The sequence below is a fragment of the Euprymna scolopes genome, chromosome 6 (assembly GCF_053919585.1).
Source record: "Euprymna scolopes isolate OS-2025 chromosome 6, ASM5391958v1, whole genome shotgun sequence".
NCBI classification, from domain to species: domain Eukaryota; kingdom Metazoa; phylum Mollusca; class Cephalopoda; order Sepiida; family Sepiolidae; genus Euprymna; species Euprymna scolopes.
This window is the reverse complement of record NC_136487.1, coordinates 123,916,870-123,936,212: the sequence shown is the minus strand read 5'-3', so window position 1 is coordinate 123,936,212 and position 19,343 is coordinate 123,916,870. Positions and strand designations below refer to the sequence as shown.

General features: G+C 31.7%; 1 protein-coding gene across 4 annotated transcripts in view; it reads left to right on the top strand.

The window, feature by feature from the left end:
- LOC145277924 (piezo-type mechanosensitive ion channel component 1-like) overlaps positions 1 to 19,343 on the top strand; it is a 562,742-nt gene that overhangs the window by 486,118 nt on the left and 57,281 nt on the right. For all 4 annotated transcript variants that reach the window (XM_080129998.1, XM_080129997.1, XM_080129996.1 and 1 more), the window contains 2 exons: positions 8,028 to 8,120; positions 12,136 to 12,305. In XM_080129998.1, coding sequence (XP_079986124.1) covers positions 8,028 to 8,120; positions 12,136 to 12,305 — 263 coding nt within the window. The remainder of the gene's footprint in view (positions 1 to 8,027; positions 8,121 to 12,135; positions 12,306 to 19,343) is intronic.

The following is a 19,343-nucleotide window of genomic DNA, read 5'->3' as shown; positions in this document are numbered from 1 at the left end:
TGGGCTGATCCCTCCGAGTTAATACCACCAGAAAAATGAAGAAAAAAAAAACAAACTAACAAACTTATTTGAGAAAAGTGTCTTACACTGAAAATTTCAGAAAAAAAAAAGATTTAATTAACATATTTTATAACATTTGTTTTTCTAACATTTTCAAATTAACCTATAACCAAAAGTTTTGAAAATGTTCGTTATTTAAGTTAAACATTTCTATTTTAATGATCCGTAAGGAAAAAGGAATTTATTTAAATCAACTCGTGCATAAAATAAATTGCAAAATAGAATTTAAATTAACTCATATATAAAATAAATTACGAAATAGAATTCTTGAAAAAAAAAAAAAAAAAGTCCCAAGTTAATAAAAACATTTGAAACTTGGTTTACAACGCAGCAATAATAATAATCATAATCATAATAATAATAATTTAGTTAACATTCTATGCTCAGTTCTTTCATCCATTAATTATGCATTGTAATCAAAATCTCTAATTAAGTTCTTTTGAATTTTTTTGTGAAAAAAAAGAAAAAAATTCTTCTCGTCTGCTCATAACATAACCGTGTCTATTGTCTCACTTTTGCAGAATTATCGTAATCAATATTTTTATTCATTGATGCATTTGTCAAGTATTTGTTTTTGACAAGAACTTTATTGGCAAATCTGTAAAATGTCCACACGTGCTTACTTTGAAGAACTAATTATTTTTAAGAATTAATTATATTTGCAATAATCTTGCAATAAACTCGAAGATGCTAAGTATCTAATCATTTGAAATGAAATTAATCTTGCCCATGAGCAAGTCTGTGTCATTTAATGTAAACAGGCATTTTATATTTGGAAGAAAGAAACTTTTCTGATTCAAGCAATTTAACCCAAGCTCAATGTAGGACAGCGGGTCTCCTTTTCTTTCTCTCGTGTGTGTGTGTGTGTATATTTTTTCCATTCAAGTTTTAAATGGGATTATCAATTCAGATGAGAGATTCCCCCAAAAATGTATAAATAAATTACATAAGACAAAATTAGTAAAAAACAAAAGAATCAATCATTTCAGCAACTCAATTCGGACATTTATTAGAAAAGTCAATAGAACAAAAAGGGGTGAAAAAAGTAAATATGCAACAAATGTTACCAAATGTAAGCCACATTACTCTTCTACCAACATGGATAACTTTGGGTGCTTTAACTTATTTTAAAGTGTTTTTTTCATTTTTTTACTTAAAAATAAACAGTGTAGAAGTTAGAAGGGAAAAATAATGGTGATCTCATTCGAGCTTTGATAATCGCTCAAAAATCGAAAATTAAACAGTATTGATAGAAATATGTCACATAAATGTCACCAATCATAAAATATACCAGTATTTTGTTATTCCCGATTTTTGAATGATTATCCAGGCTCGACTATGGCTCTAATGAGACCATTTTTTTTTTGTTCTAACTTGATAGACATTGCACTACTTTTATTTTTAAGTAAAAAAGACACTAAAATAAGTTTAAACACAAAACCTATCCAGGTAGATAGAAGGGTAACTTAGCTCGCCTTTGGTAACATTTATTTGTGGTATGTTTATTTAATTTGACATCTTTTTTTTTTATTTTACTGGCTAATAAATGGTCAAATTGAGTTGCTAACATGATTGATTCTTTACTAATTTAGTCTTAGATAATTTATTCAGGGAATCTCTTATCTGAATTGATAATCCCTTTTGAAATTTGAATGACTATATATATATAAAGTTTGGTGGTTAAATTTTAAATTCTGAAAAAACAACATATAGACACATATCTTATATATATGTTTATCTCGCTTATATATATATATATATATATATATATATATATATATATATATATATACTAGAAAGAAAGAGACCCATGAGTCAGCCACTGAACTTTGGTTGGATTGTTGAAATTAAGAAAAGTGAGTGGTGCTGGTGTATTTGATCGGTACCGATTTCTGGTCCTGAAAAGCGTTAGATCACGTGATATTATTTATGATAGTTATTTTAGTTAGATCCTCATCTTTAAATTTTTATTGATTCGGTAATCCAAGTTTTATGGGGATGAAGATTATCAGTTATGGGATTTTGATCACTAGTTTTAGGGATGTGTTTATGACGAATTTGGAGTTTTACTTTTGGGTTATTTTGTAAGGAGGGAGATATTTTTGGGATGAGCCGGATTCAGAGAAATATTTTCAGAGAGAGAAAAAAAAAGCTTTGCAGGTTTTATAATCAAATGTGAGGAAAACAGAAGATGTTATAAAATAAAGTAACGAGTCCAGAAGGCATATATTCACAGGGGAGATATTTTATATATGTTTAAAATGAAAAGTTTACGGCAATAGAAAAATATAGAATATTCGTAAATATTTTTAGAGGTTCATTAGCTGAGACATTAGAAGAAGTCTAGATCGATTGAGAGTTGTGAGTTTCAGCAGTCAGGATCATCGTATTCAAAACTTCTCCACTCATTTTAATAAATTATAATTCATTGAAAGTTGTTTATAAGAGTCAATATTCTTTTGTTAATCATATAAGAAAATAGTTCACTGATAAGGTTTGTGAATTTTTCCATGAATAAGGTTTCACGGATTGACAGACGATAATGTCGATGAGTTGTGTGTGTTTGTGTGAGTGGGGAGATATGTTGCAGAGATGAGCACCCATAGTGGAGTGCCAGCAATACTGATCTATAGACTCAGGTCAACTGGGTTCCACTGGTTTATTGAAAGAAAATCTGGCTCTTTAAGGGTTTAGGTAGCTCCAAGAAAGACCATTTTAGAAAGTTTTCTGATTGGTCGAAAATATAATTTTTTATTTAGGATAGTTTATGCGCAGATGATGTGTGTACAAATGCGTTTATACATTTTGATTTTGTACGTCGATGTGTTAACTGATACAGTTTGAACCATTAACAGAAAGCATTCAATTATTTTTTGTCAAAGCAGGAATGAGTTTAATAAATACATCTATTACAAAACACCTATCTATTGCACCTATCATGTGATCTAATGTTTTTCAGCGCAGGATTTTGTTACCAATTAAATATATCAGCATCAAGCGATTTTACTAAGTCAGTAAAAAAAAAAAAATACAAACAAAATCGAAAATTAACTTGATTACTGACAAATATTTTAGAAAATATTTTTTGTGATTAAAATGTACAGAAAAAAGAACCTTAGGAAAACAAACATTGATAATCTCGGCTTTAGTATAATAGCTAGAAAAATATGACCCATTGAGTCATCCCTTGAGCTTGGGTTGATTTGTTTGCATGGGGGGAAGGAGTGAATTTTCAGAACCAGCCTTTTTAAATAAAAAAATAAAAATCCCAAATTAGTTTTACTGTTAACTATGGGTTAAATAATATTACTACTTGTAGTGGTATTCCTTATAGTTTATAATGGACTGTTTCAATCTTCTGTTTTGTAGTTTTATTAACTTTGATTGTTAATGAACGAAATGAGAGAAGCAAGTGAATAAACACTTTATAAAATAATATATATATATATATATATATATATATATATAGCAGTTAAGCTACACAGAATTTTCTGCATTTCATCTCGATAGGGAATCATCATATTAAAATGCAAGGATTTCACATTAACAGCTGTTTTTATATGGTGTTTAATTTAGCTAGCTATTCATTGTTATTTTCACCCATGCTTTAGCTTCCATTAACCAATGGTAAGGCTTCTCTCAGACAAAGGTTTGACTGACTTTTACTTCCCTTTTTGTTCTGGTTCGTATGGGAGTGACAAACTTTTTTTTTTGTGAATGTGTATAATTAATAGATAACCATATTTTAATACTTGCGTGCTTGAGGTACTTTTTCTTATTTAGGCGATGAATGAGTTTAGTTTTTTTTTGTTTCATATGATTTTTCTTATGTACTGTTACCTTAAATTAAAGTTTATTGCATTCATACACTTGTTTGCCATTTCATTTCTACAGTTTAATAGGTTTTATGTGACTTTTGAAATTTAAAATCTTTTTCAAACATAATCTACATGGGTAATCTAAATTTCTACATGTACTCGTTTATCATACTGTTTTGAATTAGACTATCGGTGAGCATCAGCTTTCTTTTGAGCTCCCAGTAAAAGGTCGCTATTTTTAGTTTTTTTATTCATTTATTTTTTTTAAAAGCACTAGTGCCACATTACTGGGAGCTCAAAGAAAAGTGAACGTATCTGGTCTGATACTACACTCCATCTTTTTTGCTTTTGGTCAATGAAAAGAGAATTCAATTTTAGCCTGAGGCAATTTTAATTTTTTCCCCAATCTAGAGTGCCCCTTTTTGGGGAGCTAGATTTTCTCTACATAAGAAAACTGACTTTGTGTCTAAATTTGTTCTTTGGGGGGGGAGATAAATAAAAAACTTTCAACATCCTGAATTGGTCATATTAGATTATTATATTTTGACAGCGTTTTAGTCGATGTAACCTCCAACCTTCTTCAGCTGTATCTTTCACACTCTGAAATATGCATGGAATTCTAAATGAAACCCTTTAATCCGCGGACGTATAATGCTTTCGTTCCATCAGTCATGACTGGGTAAAAGTCCTAAGTAATTTGTAATTGTATTTTGAGTGTCACCCACACTGAGGATTGCAAGGAGCTGTGGCGTAGTGGATAAAGTACTTTGTAATTTCGAGAGGTTGAAAGTTTGATACTCAGAGTGGGCGAAATTCCGTGCAGATTCCCGAGTGCAACAGAAAGATTCTCAAGTTTGACAAGATACCCCTGACCGAAATGTAAAAATAACAGTAAAGATGAGAACAGTATTTTGAAGAATCCAAATAATATGAATAATTCTCATCTCAAAAATTTAGAAACATAATCCTGAATTGTATAAATATAAATAATGATATCTCCTCTCTGAACTATCGACATAATTTGTTCCGATTCCATATGGTGTTACATCACAATGAATTTGTTTTTATTTAGATTTCTTTTTTTCTTCTATTTTTTTTATTGCATTTCAAATTTCCTTGCAGAAACTGCACGGTGTAACATTAATGTTATTTTTAACCAAGCAAATGATGAGCGAGAAATTGGTGTGTCTGCAAACCATACAAGCTTGTATTCTATTGATTTTGACTATTTTTTTCTGTTGACTTGTTTTGCATTTCCTATGACATCATAGACTCTGATATCGGAACCTTTTTTTAATTTATTTTTTTATTTTTATTTATTTATTTTTTGAAAGATCAAGATTGATTTTTCTTTTAAAAATAATTGTCGAGATTTTGATGAAAACATGTTACGATTGTTGGTATTTATTTTAGAATTGTCCTTCAAATTCATGTATAGAATTGCCCTTATTTAAAAAAAAAAAAAAAAAAAAAAAAATTTGAAGAAAAATCTGTCATATGTGAGACAAAATATATTTAAAAAGTCATGTCAATTGATTAGATAATTTTATTTTTATAAAAAAAAAACACTTAAGCAATTAATGGAAATTCAGGCATGAGAAATCTTGTAAATTTGGATTATTGAGTTATCTTCCTTAAGATTATTTTTATGATGGCGCATGCGAGCAAGTCACCCCTCTTTTACTCATAAAATTTTAGTTTCTTGGTGATTCAGCTACATCAGCCAGTTTTTTCCTGAATCAAGAAACTTAAGAAAATTTAAAAGAATCAAAACCATTATTGCCAGTATATATAACATACAAACCATTTACATGATGGTACTGACTATAATACTTAGAACGTATGTAATACTAGCAGGCCGCCCAGCATTGCCCAGTCGTAAAACATGCTTAAATATATTTTAATTAATGCAGTATAGGAGAACTTGGGTGAAAACACTGATTTAGATTGACATTGGAGAGTAACTTCCCTTGACGCACACACACACAAAGAACTTAAACTAGAAGGATGGCAACAACATAAGAGAGCAGGCAGGTTCATGGAAGAACTGAACCAGAACTACATTGACAAGAAGTCTTCACTACAATGGCTTAAAAGTGACAAATTTTGATTTGATGAAAAACGATTAATTATAGCTGCACAAGACCAAGGCTTGCAAATTGATTTAAGAAAATGTCTGGTCTGGTCTGGTTTACAAAAAAAACGACCAGTGCAGATTTTGTCATTCAGCTGTTGAAAGCCGAAGCCATCTAATGTCTGGAAGCAAGATCCTTCTAGCCGATGGTCATTACACTGCCCGCCACAACAAAGTATGTAGGTACTTACACTGGAAGATCTGTGGAGAGATGCAACTAGACAAGTCATCGAACATCTGGGAACATGAACCAACACCGATAACATCAAATGGAAAAAAGTGACAGTGTTCTACGACAAAGACATACAGGCGGACAGATACATAAAAGACAAGGCCATCAAGCCAGATATAGTAATATGGAACAAGCCCGAAAGAACTGCACTCATTATCGATGTCAGTTCCAAACGATTTTGTCCTTAATAGAGCTGAACGGGAAAAGATAACAAAATATCAGGACCTAAAAAAAATGATCTAAAAACGACATGGTCTCTGAAAGAAATAAACATACCGGTTGTGATGGGAGCAACTGGCCTAATAAAAATGAACCAGAGAAACAGACCAAATATCAAGGTCTTATGTATGATATGAAAAGAAGGTGGGATCTTAGAGAGATATCAATCATACCAGTTATTATAGGTGCCATAGGGCTTATGAAGAAGAACCTGAAGTCCTACCTAACTAATATTCCTGGTGAACCAAGTGCAAAAGAGATCCAGACAATTGCACTTAAGGGAACAGCGAGGATACTAAAAAGAGCTCTCGGTTGGTTTCAATAAAAAGCAAGGCAACGTTGGCAGCTAGTTTGGCTGCCCCATACCCAGCGTTACAATCTTCAAAGGAAGAAAATTAAAAAAAAAACAAAAACAGACACAGGGTAACATCGAGTTTTAGCATTGAGAAGGGAAGCCACGTTAACACCCCGTGTGCATAGCGCCCACGGGAGAGACACAGATGTTACGGACTTAACAAGAAATGTAAGGTTTTACCCCAGGTGAAAACATTGTCCCACTATGAGACAAAGTGAAACTGTAACCATTTAACAGTGAGTATCAAATTATTGTTGTTCTGTATTACATGTTACATGACTTTCATGTTTGTCAATTTGTAATAAAATGTATATTTGTGTACTTACAAACTATCTGCGTTTAAGTATTTATGTTTGTAAACATTTCTAGTTTCAGTGATTCAACTATGAGAACCCTAACGTTTACAATAGCAGATTTCGTATTTATTATTATTGTAATATATTGGACCCAATATATAGTAAAAGTTTAAAAAAAAAAAAAAAAAAAAATGACTTATGTGCAACCACCAAGAATCGAAACCAAAACGTTCAGCTTACGATTTACTTTTTACTTTGACGTTAATGCCTGAGCTACAAAGTTATGTTTGCTGCAAGGCCAAAAATTAAAACCTGAACCAATAGCTATTATGTTATGCAAGCATATTCATAATGTCGTCATTCAACCTCTATCTGGCAAATTCCATTTTTAAAAAATTTTCACACTTTTGCACTGATTTTCCCCAGCTAAAACTCAAATATAAAGTTTTGCATGGGTTCAAATATCCTATATATTAAGTTTCATGTTATAGACCAAAAACTGACAAGAGTTTGGTAGGCAAAATTTTTAAAGCATATATATATATATAAAGAGGTTTGTATTTACTATAACCTTTTTGCACAAAAATAAATCATGTAGAATATATACATGAATATAATTACACGTAATAGTTAACTAAAGATAATCATCCCATAAGAAAACTGAAAAAAACTAATAAGGAATTAATTCAAATGAATGTTTAAAAGAATATGCAAATTAGCTAGATCTTTTGCTAGTGAATGCAATTCTAACACCCATATATAACGAAGTTTTATTTTCTAAAATAAATAGAAATAAGGGTTTTAATATGAATATAAATACACAAAAAAAAAACAAATTTATAGGAGTTTAGATAATCTTGCTACTATGAATTTTGTCCACCAATTCTTATCAATGTTTTCCATTTGGTTCCAGCCTCTCTTTAAGATGACATCACAACAACAGAACATCCATACTATTACCCATGGTCAATATGTTAACTTACAAGAAACCTACAAGAAAAATTATGTGAGTATTTTTAAAAATCTATATTATATTTGTTCTAGTCTGTCTGTTCTACCTTTTCCTCAGAAACTACTGGCCAATCTGGCTAAAATTTTGTATAGACCTTTGTTATAAGGTGGAGTAAAACAACCCTAACCCTCATTGCACAGCTAGGAATTGATAGGGATTAGTATTTAATGCAAAAAAAAAACACAAATTTAACCATATTCAATCATCAGTTTGGCATAAATCACCCATTCTAAGTCAACGGGCTATAACTTTGCCCTGTTTCTAATGAGCTGAGAAGTCTAATTTAAAAATAGTTTGTAAATTTGTTTTTAGATATTTCTTTTTACTTCAATAATGATTTTGCTTTTGTAAGAATTAAAATAAATTTTTTTTTACATCTTTTTTTTTATTACTAGATGACTTTACTGACTTGCTAGCTCTACACAAAATTCAGTTCAGTACTTAAAATATTAATTCTAAACTAGCAGGACCTGTGGAAATTCCACAGTGGACTCTTTCATATGTAATATATTGATGTTGGCATTTTTGTGTATGTTCAGCGTAAATGGAAACACCCTGATATTATTGTAGCTCTTTTATTAAAACTGCAAAAAATATTTATCTAAGCTAGCAGGGATGCCCGGCATAGCCCAGTCGAAAAATATGCTTAAATATGATATTTTAACTTATGCAAATTTCATATATATTATTAAAGAGTCAATTTTCTATCGATTCTTCTATATTATAAAGTGATTTCGAAAATAAAATATATATCTTGGGTGCTTCAGCTATAATCGAAACGAAAACTTATGAAGAATTCTTGGTAAAATTATTTATTACAAGAAATGGAAGATCATAACAATCAAACGACAATCACTCTGAAGAAAAAAGATGTAAGTATGACACAGAAAATAACACACACACTATCGTATTAATATATAGATAATAAATATTTCATTCATAACTTTGTTGTAAACAGAAACACAATACTTCTCATTTATTCATGCAGATCAACATTGACAGTTTGGTAATTTCCGTCTGGTATTACAAGATTAGGCTGTCTGAAGATACTGTCTTCCTGATCTGAAGGTCCTGGATATGACCTAAAACTTTATCCAATGGTGAGGCCCCACCTTGCAAGCCTTAGGGAGTGTGGATCCAACCTTTAATTGCCATTGCTTCCAGGTCCACTCTGACCCGGAGTGGTAGTACCTGTTATGGTCCCAACTATGGGTTAAATAGAATCTGACTAAAAAAAAAAAAAGAAAAGATATATACTCCATTAAAAATCGTTCCTCAAAATAACTAGATTCGACATTAAATAACCTGAAAAAGGTTGATATGCCGTAAAACAAAAACAAACAACCAATCCTGATCTAAAAGACACCAAACATTGATGTTATTGTGTTTTTTTCTGTTCTCTTTGTAAAACTCAATCATGTTCTGCAAAGTAAAAAAAACAAAACATTTTCCTCTACAAAACAACCAAACCAAACACTATAAATAAATATTAGAATATATGAAGAACTTGAAGCATAAAAACTTTTACTAAATGACCGGATTTGGCATTAAAATAACCCCAAAAGGGTTGATATGCTGTACAACAAAACAACCAAACTAAAAACAAAAAACGTACATCTTCATTATGAAGCATCAGATTTTGTTGCTTAAGGAGACCAACTATGCTTACCAAAGAAAAGCAACAATTTTATTCTACAAAATAACCAAACCAAACATAATTAATAAATATTTGAATATATAAAAAGCTTGAGGCATAAAACTTTTTCTGAAATTATTGGATCTGGCATTAAATAACCCGAAAATGATTGATACACTATGAAGAAAAAAGAAAAAAGAAAGCACCTGAACCTTGGTAATTTCAATATAAATCCTTTTTGAAGAAAGGAAGAGAAAAATTAATTTGCCTTTTCACTTACAATTTAGAAATAGATCGTAACTTATTGAAAATCAAGAAAGTAAAATTTGATTTGAATACGAATGAAAATGTTTGTCCACTTTTTGCTAGTTTTTTTGTTTATTTACATGATTTTTTTCTTTTCTTTTTTTACCCCCCCCCCGCTACTTTTATTACTATTCCCTCCTCCCAGCATTTGTCATCTCATTAACCCTTCATTGTCAAACATTCAGCTGCTGCTTTTCCTTTTCTTCATTTATTTATGTCATCATCTGGTTACTCACTCTATTCCGCTCTTCTCATCTCTTTCGCTCTTCAAACTTATCTTTTGGCAAAGATCAAAGTGTAGTATCTTTTCTTCAGATCCTCATCTGTTCTTGGCCTTTTGGTCAAGATCAAAGTGTAGTAAAAAAAAAAAAAAAAAAAAAAAAAAAAATGCACACACAACACACAGAAATGAATATACAAATTGTACATAGTTAAATTTTACATTGAACGCTGGGGTTATTAGTTAGATTAGGATCCACAGAGTGATTGAGGTATTTTGGTAAATGTTGCCAGTCAAGAGTAAGACTTCAAAGTCTCATCTGTTACATAGTCAAAAAGACCCTGTACCCTCCCCCTCCCAATTTCTTGTAGGGCCTTGTGCCTAATTTTGTTGAATTGAATTTTTTGTACGTTTTTTATGTTCAATTTTTTCTTTCTCAATAAAATATATAAACAAGATCAAAGTGTAGTATCTGTTCCGGCAGATACTGCAAGCTATGACTAGCTATGACTAGCAAAGACCAGATGTGGGGGCAACCCCACATGCCTGACCTTTAACCAGCTCCCATTTCCCACCTCTCGGGAGCTGGTCCCCTTTTTCCCTTCCCCCTCCCTTCACTCCTCACATTAAAAATCGGCCTTGTGCCTAATTTGCTCGGTGGGGGAGCAAATAAATACCATCTGTTCTTCAGATCCTCCACTTCCATTTCTCGTTCTCTTTCAGTGGAGGAGAAATCCTTCACGACTGAGACAATTTTTATTTTTGTACCTTTTCTCCACGTTAAAAAACGACCCTGGTGTCTCTGTCCCGTGGGGAGGCATTGTAAATAGGTACATCATTCACATATTCTCCTTTTTCACTGTTGCTACTATCACTACTCCCCCTATTCCCTTCTCCTATGCTTATCTCCTCTATATCTATCTATATTACTCCTGATCCTTCTATTCCCCTCTTCTCACCACCACCGAAAACTCATATGTCTCATGAAAAGGATATGTTTGTTTGATGCAGATGAGTGGGCTTTGCTGGTTATTCGAGTAATAATCTTGCAACTCCTCTTACTGAATGATGTTCGGGATATAACCTTAACATGAGGCTTCCTTCCTATGTCTCTCCCAGGCGACTCTACCAGTCAGTATTTATCACTTAACAGTCAGGAGTATTGTTTGCTAGGAGGAACTTGGATATACTCATATTCATCATTTACTTTTACATTGATGGGTCTAAGGTATGGTGTACAATTATTACACGATTCTACCAGTGCGGTATTGAATTTTCTTTTCACTGGTAGAATCGTGTAATAATTGTACACCATACCTTAGACCCATCAATGTAAAAGTAAGAGTGCCATTACTAGTAACCAGACCTTAGATAACATTAAAATATGATCCGAGTTATAAATAGATATGACGCAATAGTTACAAATATTGACCTAGTTTCAGATATATAAGAGAAAACCCCACGGAAACAATTCATTATGTCTCCTCCGCGGAAAAGGCGCCGTACAAAGCTAGAATTCACTGTTCCAGGCTACGAATTTCTAGGACCGGGTACAGACCCCCCAAAAATTTAAGTTCACACCAAGAAACAAACTAGACTTAGCAGCAAAACTACACGACATCGCCTACGGCGACCCAACCAAATCTACGGAGGAGGCAGATGAGGAATTTATCAAAAACAGCGCATCAAAAAATTCAGTGTGCAAACAAGCAAACAACCAGATAGATAATCAGAATGTTAGTATCATATCGACATGTGATCTCATAGTATTATTATATTTGAGGCTGATGCTAAAAATCTGTTTTTTTTCTTTTTTATTTTTTTTTTTAATTTTTTGACAACAACAGAAAGCTTTGGGATTCGTGAGCAGCTATAACCAAGAAGACATCTCTGTCGTTACTGTTAATGGTGAATCTACATCTGTGTGGGGCATCAGTCCACCGAGCCAGAAGAAATTAATATCTGACTTACTTGAAAGCAGTTCATTCAACATGGAATTACACATTTCATTTTCAAGGTAAATTTTTTGAATTCTCATTCTGTCTTTCTGAAGACATTTTGCTTTATTTTACTATCATATTTATATATTTTATTTTTTTTTGTTTTTGTTCTCCCCAAATAAAGTATATTGCCACTTGTATGCAAGGGTTTACTATTTGGAAGTATGTTTTTAGGGGACTACTTAAGATGAACAAGATGTCTATAATATAAATCTCACTTGTCTGTTTAAATGTATGTATGTATGTATGTTTGTATGTCTCACAAGACCTTCCAAAGGGCGAATGAACTCTTTTCTGGGTCAACGGCCATCTAGCACCGTGTATATTTGTGTGTGTGTATACGTGTATTGGGGTGGAGAGGGCTCCCGTAAGCCGTGGTGAAGGCAACCTTTCTAGGAGAAGTAAATCTCTGATTTAAAAAAACCATAAAGCGGAAGATCATTACCCGCATTAAGCTGGTCTGCAGTTTAATTTGTTGCTGGCTATCTTGCTCTTGCTTGTTGCTGGATCTCAACATTTTGAACCGAGAGAGAGACTTAGCTGTCGTACAAAGCTAAGATTCTGTAACATCATATTTGTATAGATACTCCCTCAGGCATTTGGGCTCATGGATTTTAAGTGTCTGAGGGAGTGGCACTCGTCTGACAAGACGTTGCAATCATCATGTCTCACAAAAACTTTTGACAGAGGCGATGGATTTTCACGAGATTGGTATCATTTTGAAGTTCGACCCTTCGGACGATAAATATCGAAAAATTGGCCGAAAACATTAACCCTTCACCCTCAACTGAGCACTTTTCATACTGGGAAGGATCGCTATTTTTGTTGATATTTTCGAAAGTCATACCCTCTTTTTGATCGTCTAGCCTTAATTTAAACCTACGTCACTCTTGGTTTGACGATGGGCAAAGCAGCTAATGCGTCACTTTTTTTTTTCTCTCCACTTTCTTTTCCTCCTTCGCTGTACAGATTCAAGCCTGCCTGCCTACTACCACTTTTTTTTTTTTTTTTTTTTGCACTCGCAAATTTCCTTTTTTGCTCAACCAACACCCTTACACACACCTTCACTTTCTTTTCTGCCCTTGCAGCTCCAAATTTTTTTTTTTTTTTTCTCGACACACACCTACAAACACCCGGGCACCCAGGCTAGTCATATATAATTAAAAAACAAAATTATTCTTGTTCTCTCCAAGCAACGCATATTTCCACTTGTATGCAAGGGGCTACTGTTTGGGACAATGTAAGGAGATGAGAGAGATGTTGATTTACTTTACATTTAAATGTTTTGTATGTCAGTACGGTCAGATGTGTAGGAAGTGGAATTCCAAAGTCTAGCAATCTGGTTGGTTGAGGGTATGCATGTCAAGGAGGTACAAATGCAAAGAGTTCATCAGAGCACATTTCATTAAAGTACTTGTAAAACAGACATTGCAGTGATGCAACATTGCAGTCATGAGATGGGGGCTTGATTGATAGTATGAGACCTATTAAATTTGAAACTTTTTTTTTTTTTAATTTTTTAAAAAATTTTTTTTTTAGAACCTGTCTAAAAGGGAGAGACAAATGGTAAATGCACCAGCCGAAATGTGGCAACAATACTCCATGCATGGGTGAATGGTGGCTTTGTAGAGATATAGGATTGAGCAATTGTTGTTAACCATACCTTTTATAGATAACTAAAATTCTAACCATGAAATTTAAGTTAGCATAAGTCTAAAAATAATTGCTTTGTCTCTGCCAAACATAAAAATTAGCTCTGTAGTCAATGGCAGAAGGCATTCATCCCAACAATGGCTCCCAAATACCATTATTTCTCTTATGTAAATAATATATAAAATACACATTTACAAATTGATTTGTTCTCAAAAATAACATTTTTACCTGCAATCAAATATTTTCTTTATTGTATAAAAGGGAAAATGTCTATCTCTAGCCAAAACTTGAAAAATACACAACAAACACCCACACCAAAGTTGATATTTTCATTGGCATAACCCCCGATGTATAATATTTAAAATAAATTGAAAAAAAAAATTGTATGTGTGGGGTGGTCGAATGGCCATTTATATCTAATGTTATCAAGATATGCACACATCTTTTGATGTTCTCATGTAGTTTGTTTTCTGACCAGCAACAGAACTGTTTGCCTTATGCCTGCTCCAGTTGTGTTGGTGTGTGTCCAGAGAGAGGAATGTGTTGGTCAAAAAAGAAAGAGGGGATTTGAAGAGGAAAAGATACAAGTTATATTACACTTTTGCTTGGGCAAGTTAGATATGTATCAATAATAGTAATCAACTTTTGAAGATGGGGCAGAGCTGAACCAAGATAGATATTTCATACACGAAGGGCTCCACATCCTTTCAGATAGTTTTATAACAAATATATAAAGGTTTATAATTTGAATGTGAGTTCGAATTGATTTAGAAAGCCAATTATAATTGTTAGGTGGACATGCAAAGCATTTTTTACTTCATATTTGTGTCTTTTATAATATGTTGAAATATTTTTTGAGATTTAACTCTTTTTCTATCCTAAAGTTATTTCCCTTTCCAAAAGACATTTTAAAGCATAAGTTATCTGCCTCTAGATTGACCAGGACAACAAATCAGGAAAAGTAAATGAACGCTTACTAGAAATCTGCTTAGCGACAAACAATGAAAACTTGCATGTTTCATAGTAATTCTCCCAGTTGTAAAGTATTAATATAGCATTTATTGTAGTTTTATATAGAATCGTTTTCATCCAGTTATTACTTCATATTTGTGTATTCTTTTATGTTGAAAATGTGAAATATGGAAAAAATTATTTGCATTTAAAATTCTATAACAATTTAGAATGAATACTAAGATAATTTCTTTTATGTATATCTCTATTTTTGTAAATGTTTATTCTTTTATTAATTTAAAGAATTGTCTTTTAGATTTTGTTTTATCGAGAGTTAAATGACAAAGCAAATAATTTTTCCTTGTTTAATAATTTGTTTTTGAGTTTATAATTTGAAATTTCTCATTAAGTACAATTTACTATTCATATTATCACATGTTTTTCTTCATTTTTTTTTTTTTTTTCAGTTTTTCGCTTGTTTTTCTTCATTTGTCTTCATTTTTTCATTTCAAAATTTTTTTTTCATTCGTTTTTTCATACTTGGATTTTTCTCTTGATTTGATCATTGTCTTGATTCTTCATTCTCTTCATTTTTTGTTTTTCATTTTTCAGTTTGTATTTTTCATTTTAAAAAAAAAATGTTTTCGTCCTTTTTTTCATTCTTTGATTTTTTGTCTTGATTTCTTCATTCTCTTCATATTTTTTAAGTTCAAAACACAAACATGTCTAGTAATTATCAATCTATAAAAATGTATTTTCTCTGCATCCTGTGGGATAGGAGGTAAGAGTTTGCACACACACATCGAATAATTACCACCAATAATTATATATATATATATATATATATATATATATATATATATAAAAACACTTGAAAATGGATGAAATATAAAATATTTAATATATAATTCAGATTCCAATCAATTTTGTATTTATCCTTTTCAAATCACAGTGCACGCAATAACCTTCAGCAGATGTCCACCAAAGTTTGGTATAGCTTTTGGATTGAGTAACAGGTGAACAAAACAAGTCCACCTCCTTTCTCTTTCTTTCTCGCTCTCTTTCTCTGTTCTTGTGTCTTTTTCTCTCTCTTTGTCTGTCTCTCTCACTCCTGCTTTCACCCTCTTTCTTTCTCTCTGTCTGTCTGTCTTTTTGACATTTAAAATTTCTTCATCACTTATCTTGGAAATCCAAAATAGTAATTATTTTTACATATCTAAGCATTCTATTAAAATTTTTAATGTTTTTATATTAGAATCTTAACTTGCTAGAAAAAGTTGTGATCAACAATTAATATTTTAGAAATTGCTCCAACCATTGTATCACAATTGTTGCACCACATCAATGTCATATTTTAATTTTGATCAGCTCCCTTCAGCAAACTGTCTCTAAATTAGAATTTGATGCACATATTGTGATTTTACTGGTTTTTGTAGAATGTCTATTACGATTGTCTGAAAAAACTACCTAAAACAGTAACTTTAACAAAAATCTTTTTTGATATAAACTTGACAATCTATCAAGTTTTTCCTCTCTAATCTATAATGTAAATCTCACTTGTCTGTTTAAATGTATGCATGTATGTACGTATGTTTATATGTCTGCCTAAAACTTTTGACAGAGGCGACGGATTTTCACGAGATTGGTATCGTTTTGAAGTTTGACCTTTCAGACAACAAATATCGGAAAATTGGCTAAAAACATTAATTTCTTCACTGTTAACTGGACACTTTTCTACAGGGAGGGGGTCGCTTTTTCGCCAATATTTTCAAAAGTCATCCCCTCTTTTCGATTGACTAGCCCTAATTTAAACCTTCATCACTTCTGATTTAGCGATGGACGCGACGGCAAGGACGTCATGTTTTTTTTTCACATTCTTTTCCTTCTTTGCGATACGGGTTTGAGCCTACCTGCCTACTACCACTTTATTAGTTTTTTTTTGTTCAACACACACCTCCAAACACTCGGGCAATGCCGGAAACTCAGGCTAGTATATATATAAAAAAATATTGGTCTGATTCTCGACTTTTAGATCTTATTCCATTTCATCTGACAATTGTTTTTATTCTGTCTAGCCATTTTTTTTTCTTTTCAATAAGAAAATGTAATTTGCTTCAGTCTTTTTTTTTTTTCCAGTCTGGAAGATTGGTAAAATGGAGATATTTTTCAATTATGTTCTAAAAAGCAGTTTTCATTATTAATAAAAAAACTCTGTATTGTTGTGTTCTTGCTATCAGATAAACAATGACTTTATCGCAGCTTATTTATTATTTTACACATGTTCACCCCAGACAAAGTATATTTCCACTTGGATGCAATGAGCTACTATTTGGAATCGTCTCTTACAGGAGACTATGTAAGAAGATGACTGATATGATAGTTTACATTATATTCAAGCTTCTATATGTCAGAAATGCAAAGAAAAAATTCCAAAGTTTAGCAGTCCAAGAAAAAAAAAAGCTATTAGAGTAGGGTTTTCAGCATCTATGAATCTATACAGTGAACAGGTGGGATTTTGTTACTAAGAGTTTGTTGGGGGGTGGGTATGTACGTCATGGGGGCACAAATGCAAGAAGTTCATCAAAGTGCATTCCATTGAAATATTTGTAAAACAGGCATAGGAATCCAATATTGCGATGATAGAACGGAGGTGGAAACTCAGCCGACAGTATGAGACCTATTAGATCTGAGACTAGTTTTTAGACCTTGTCTAAGATGAAGAAACTAGTGGTAGATTCACATATGTGCCAACAATACTCCATGCACGAGTGGTTGATGGCTTTATATAGATACAGGATATTCATTTCTTAGAATTATTTGACTAATGATTATTTGGAAATAGGTAAACATTTTTCATTTATAACGACAATTTAAATTGTTTTACTGCAATAATGCAAGTGGCAGTAATTGTAAATGTGCTTTTCTCAATAAAAAAAAAAATTCAATAACTATGGACCGTGTTTAGTCAATGATGTTCTTGATTTTCGATTTAAATTTTTTTTTTTTTTTTAAATCAAAAGTAAGATTTATGGAAAGAATCTGAAATGTTTAATCCACAAAAAAAAAAAAAATCTCGGGAGGTAAATTTACGTGTTATTAAGAATAAAAAAGATAACCGCTTTTAAGATATATGAAGAAGCAGGATTAGGTAGGAATGTTTATATCAAAATAGAAAAAAACAGAAAAAAAATACATAAAAAAAGAAAAAGAAAAGGAAAAATAGAAAGAAAATAGAAAGAGTGCAAATAAAAAAAAATAACATCGAGTAATTAAGATATACATAATGTATGTAAAAAATACAACTGATAATAAAAATAAAATAAAATAGCACTAGAAATATCTAAAAAGCCGTCTAATTCTATAATTATTTCAATAAAAATATTAGATACTTCCATTTTCGATTTAAAAAAAAAAAAAAAAATCAAAAGTAAGATTCATGGAAAGAATCTGAAATGTTTAAAAAAAATTTTGACATCCAATCGAATCATATGATACATTGTACATAAATGGTGGCTATAATTCAATGCGTAACTGAAATAATTTAAAGGAAATAACTTGTAACATAATATGCAGATTAAAGTAGGTATTATCTCCCTTACATAAATTTCATTTTTCATATATATATATATATAGTGATATATATATATATATATCATACATGATTTACAGGTTATATTTTAAAGTAATAATCAAATATTCATACTAGTATGTGGCACAAAAATCACTTGACCAATGCAATTGGTGATGTGAGTTCTTTTTGTCTTCAACAAAATTTTGCTTGTTTATTTTTAAACTAGCAGGACCTGTATCCCAGCACTGGCCGGGGGAAATACAATATACTGATTTTAATTAAAAAATGAATAAATAGCATATTATGAAAAGAAAATTCAGAAAAACCTTTTCAGTAATTTAGGTGATGAACTGAATTAAGATTTAGGTGAAACTCATTTTCAGTAATTTAGGCGATTAAAATAGGATTTAACGTAGACCCATTAGATTCCTCTTCTACAAAGTTAGCTTTTTTGTACAAAGCTCTTGGATGCATATATTTTACCTTCTGGCACCAATATGTAAAGACATTGTGGGGAGCCTATCTGAACATCTTACATAAAACTGCCTATGGCTAAAGTAAGGTGGTGTTAAGTTCAACCATTGCCAAAGATTGTCCTCAAGACATTTTTATTGTTATGGCAAAACATAATTTAAACATCTGAAGTCTTTTAAATTTGATTTCAGAATCTGATGGAATAATAGGTATTCTGAGAAGATGTAGGTGAAACTCATGAACCGCCCCCTTAATTAAACACTTCATCAAATCTCCACACTAACGTAATGTACTTGCAATAACCCTTATCCCTGAGTGGCTTCCGGGCCTTGATAAGTGGTGATCACTGTGTAAAAAAAAAAAAAAAAAAAAAAAAGGAATGTCAGTTTGTCCTTTGTCACACCAG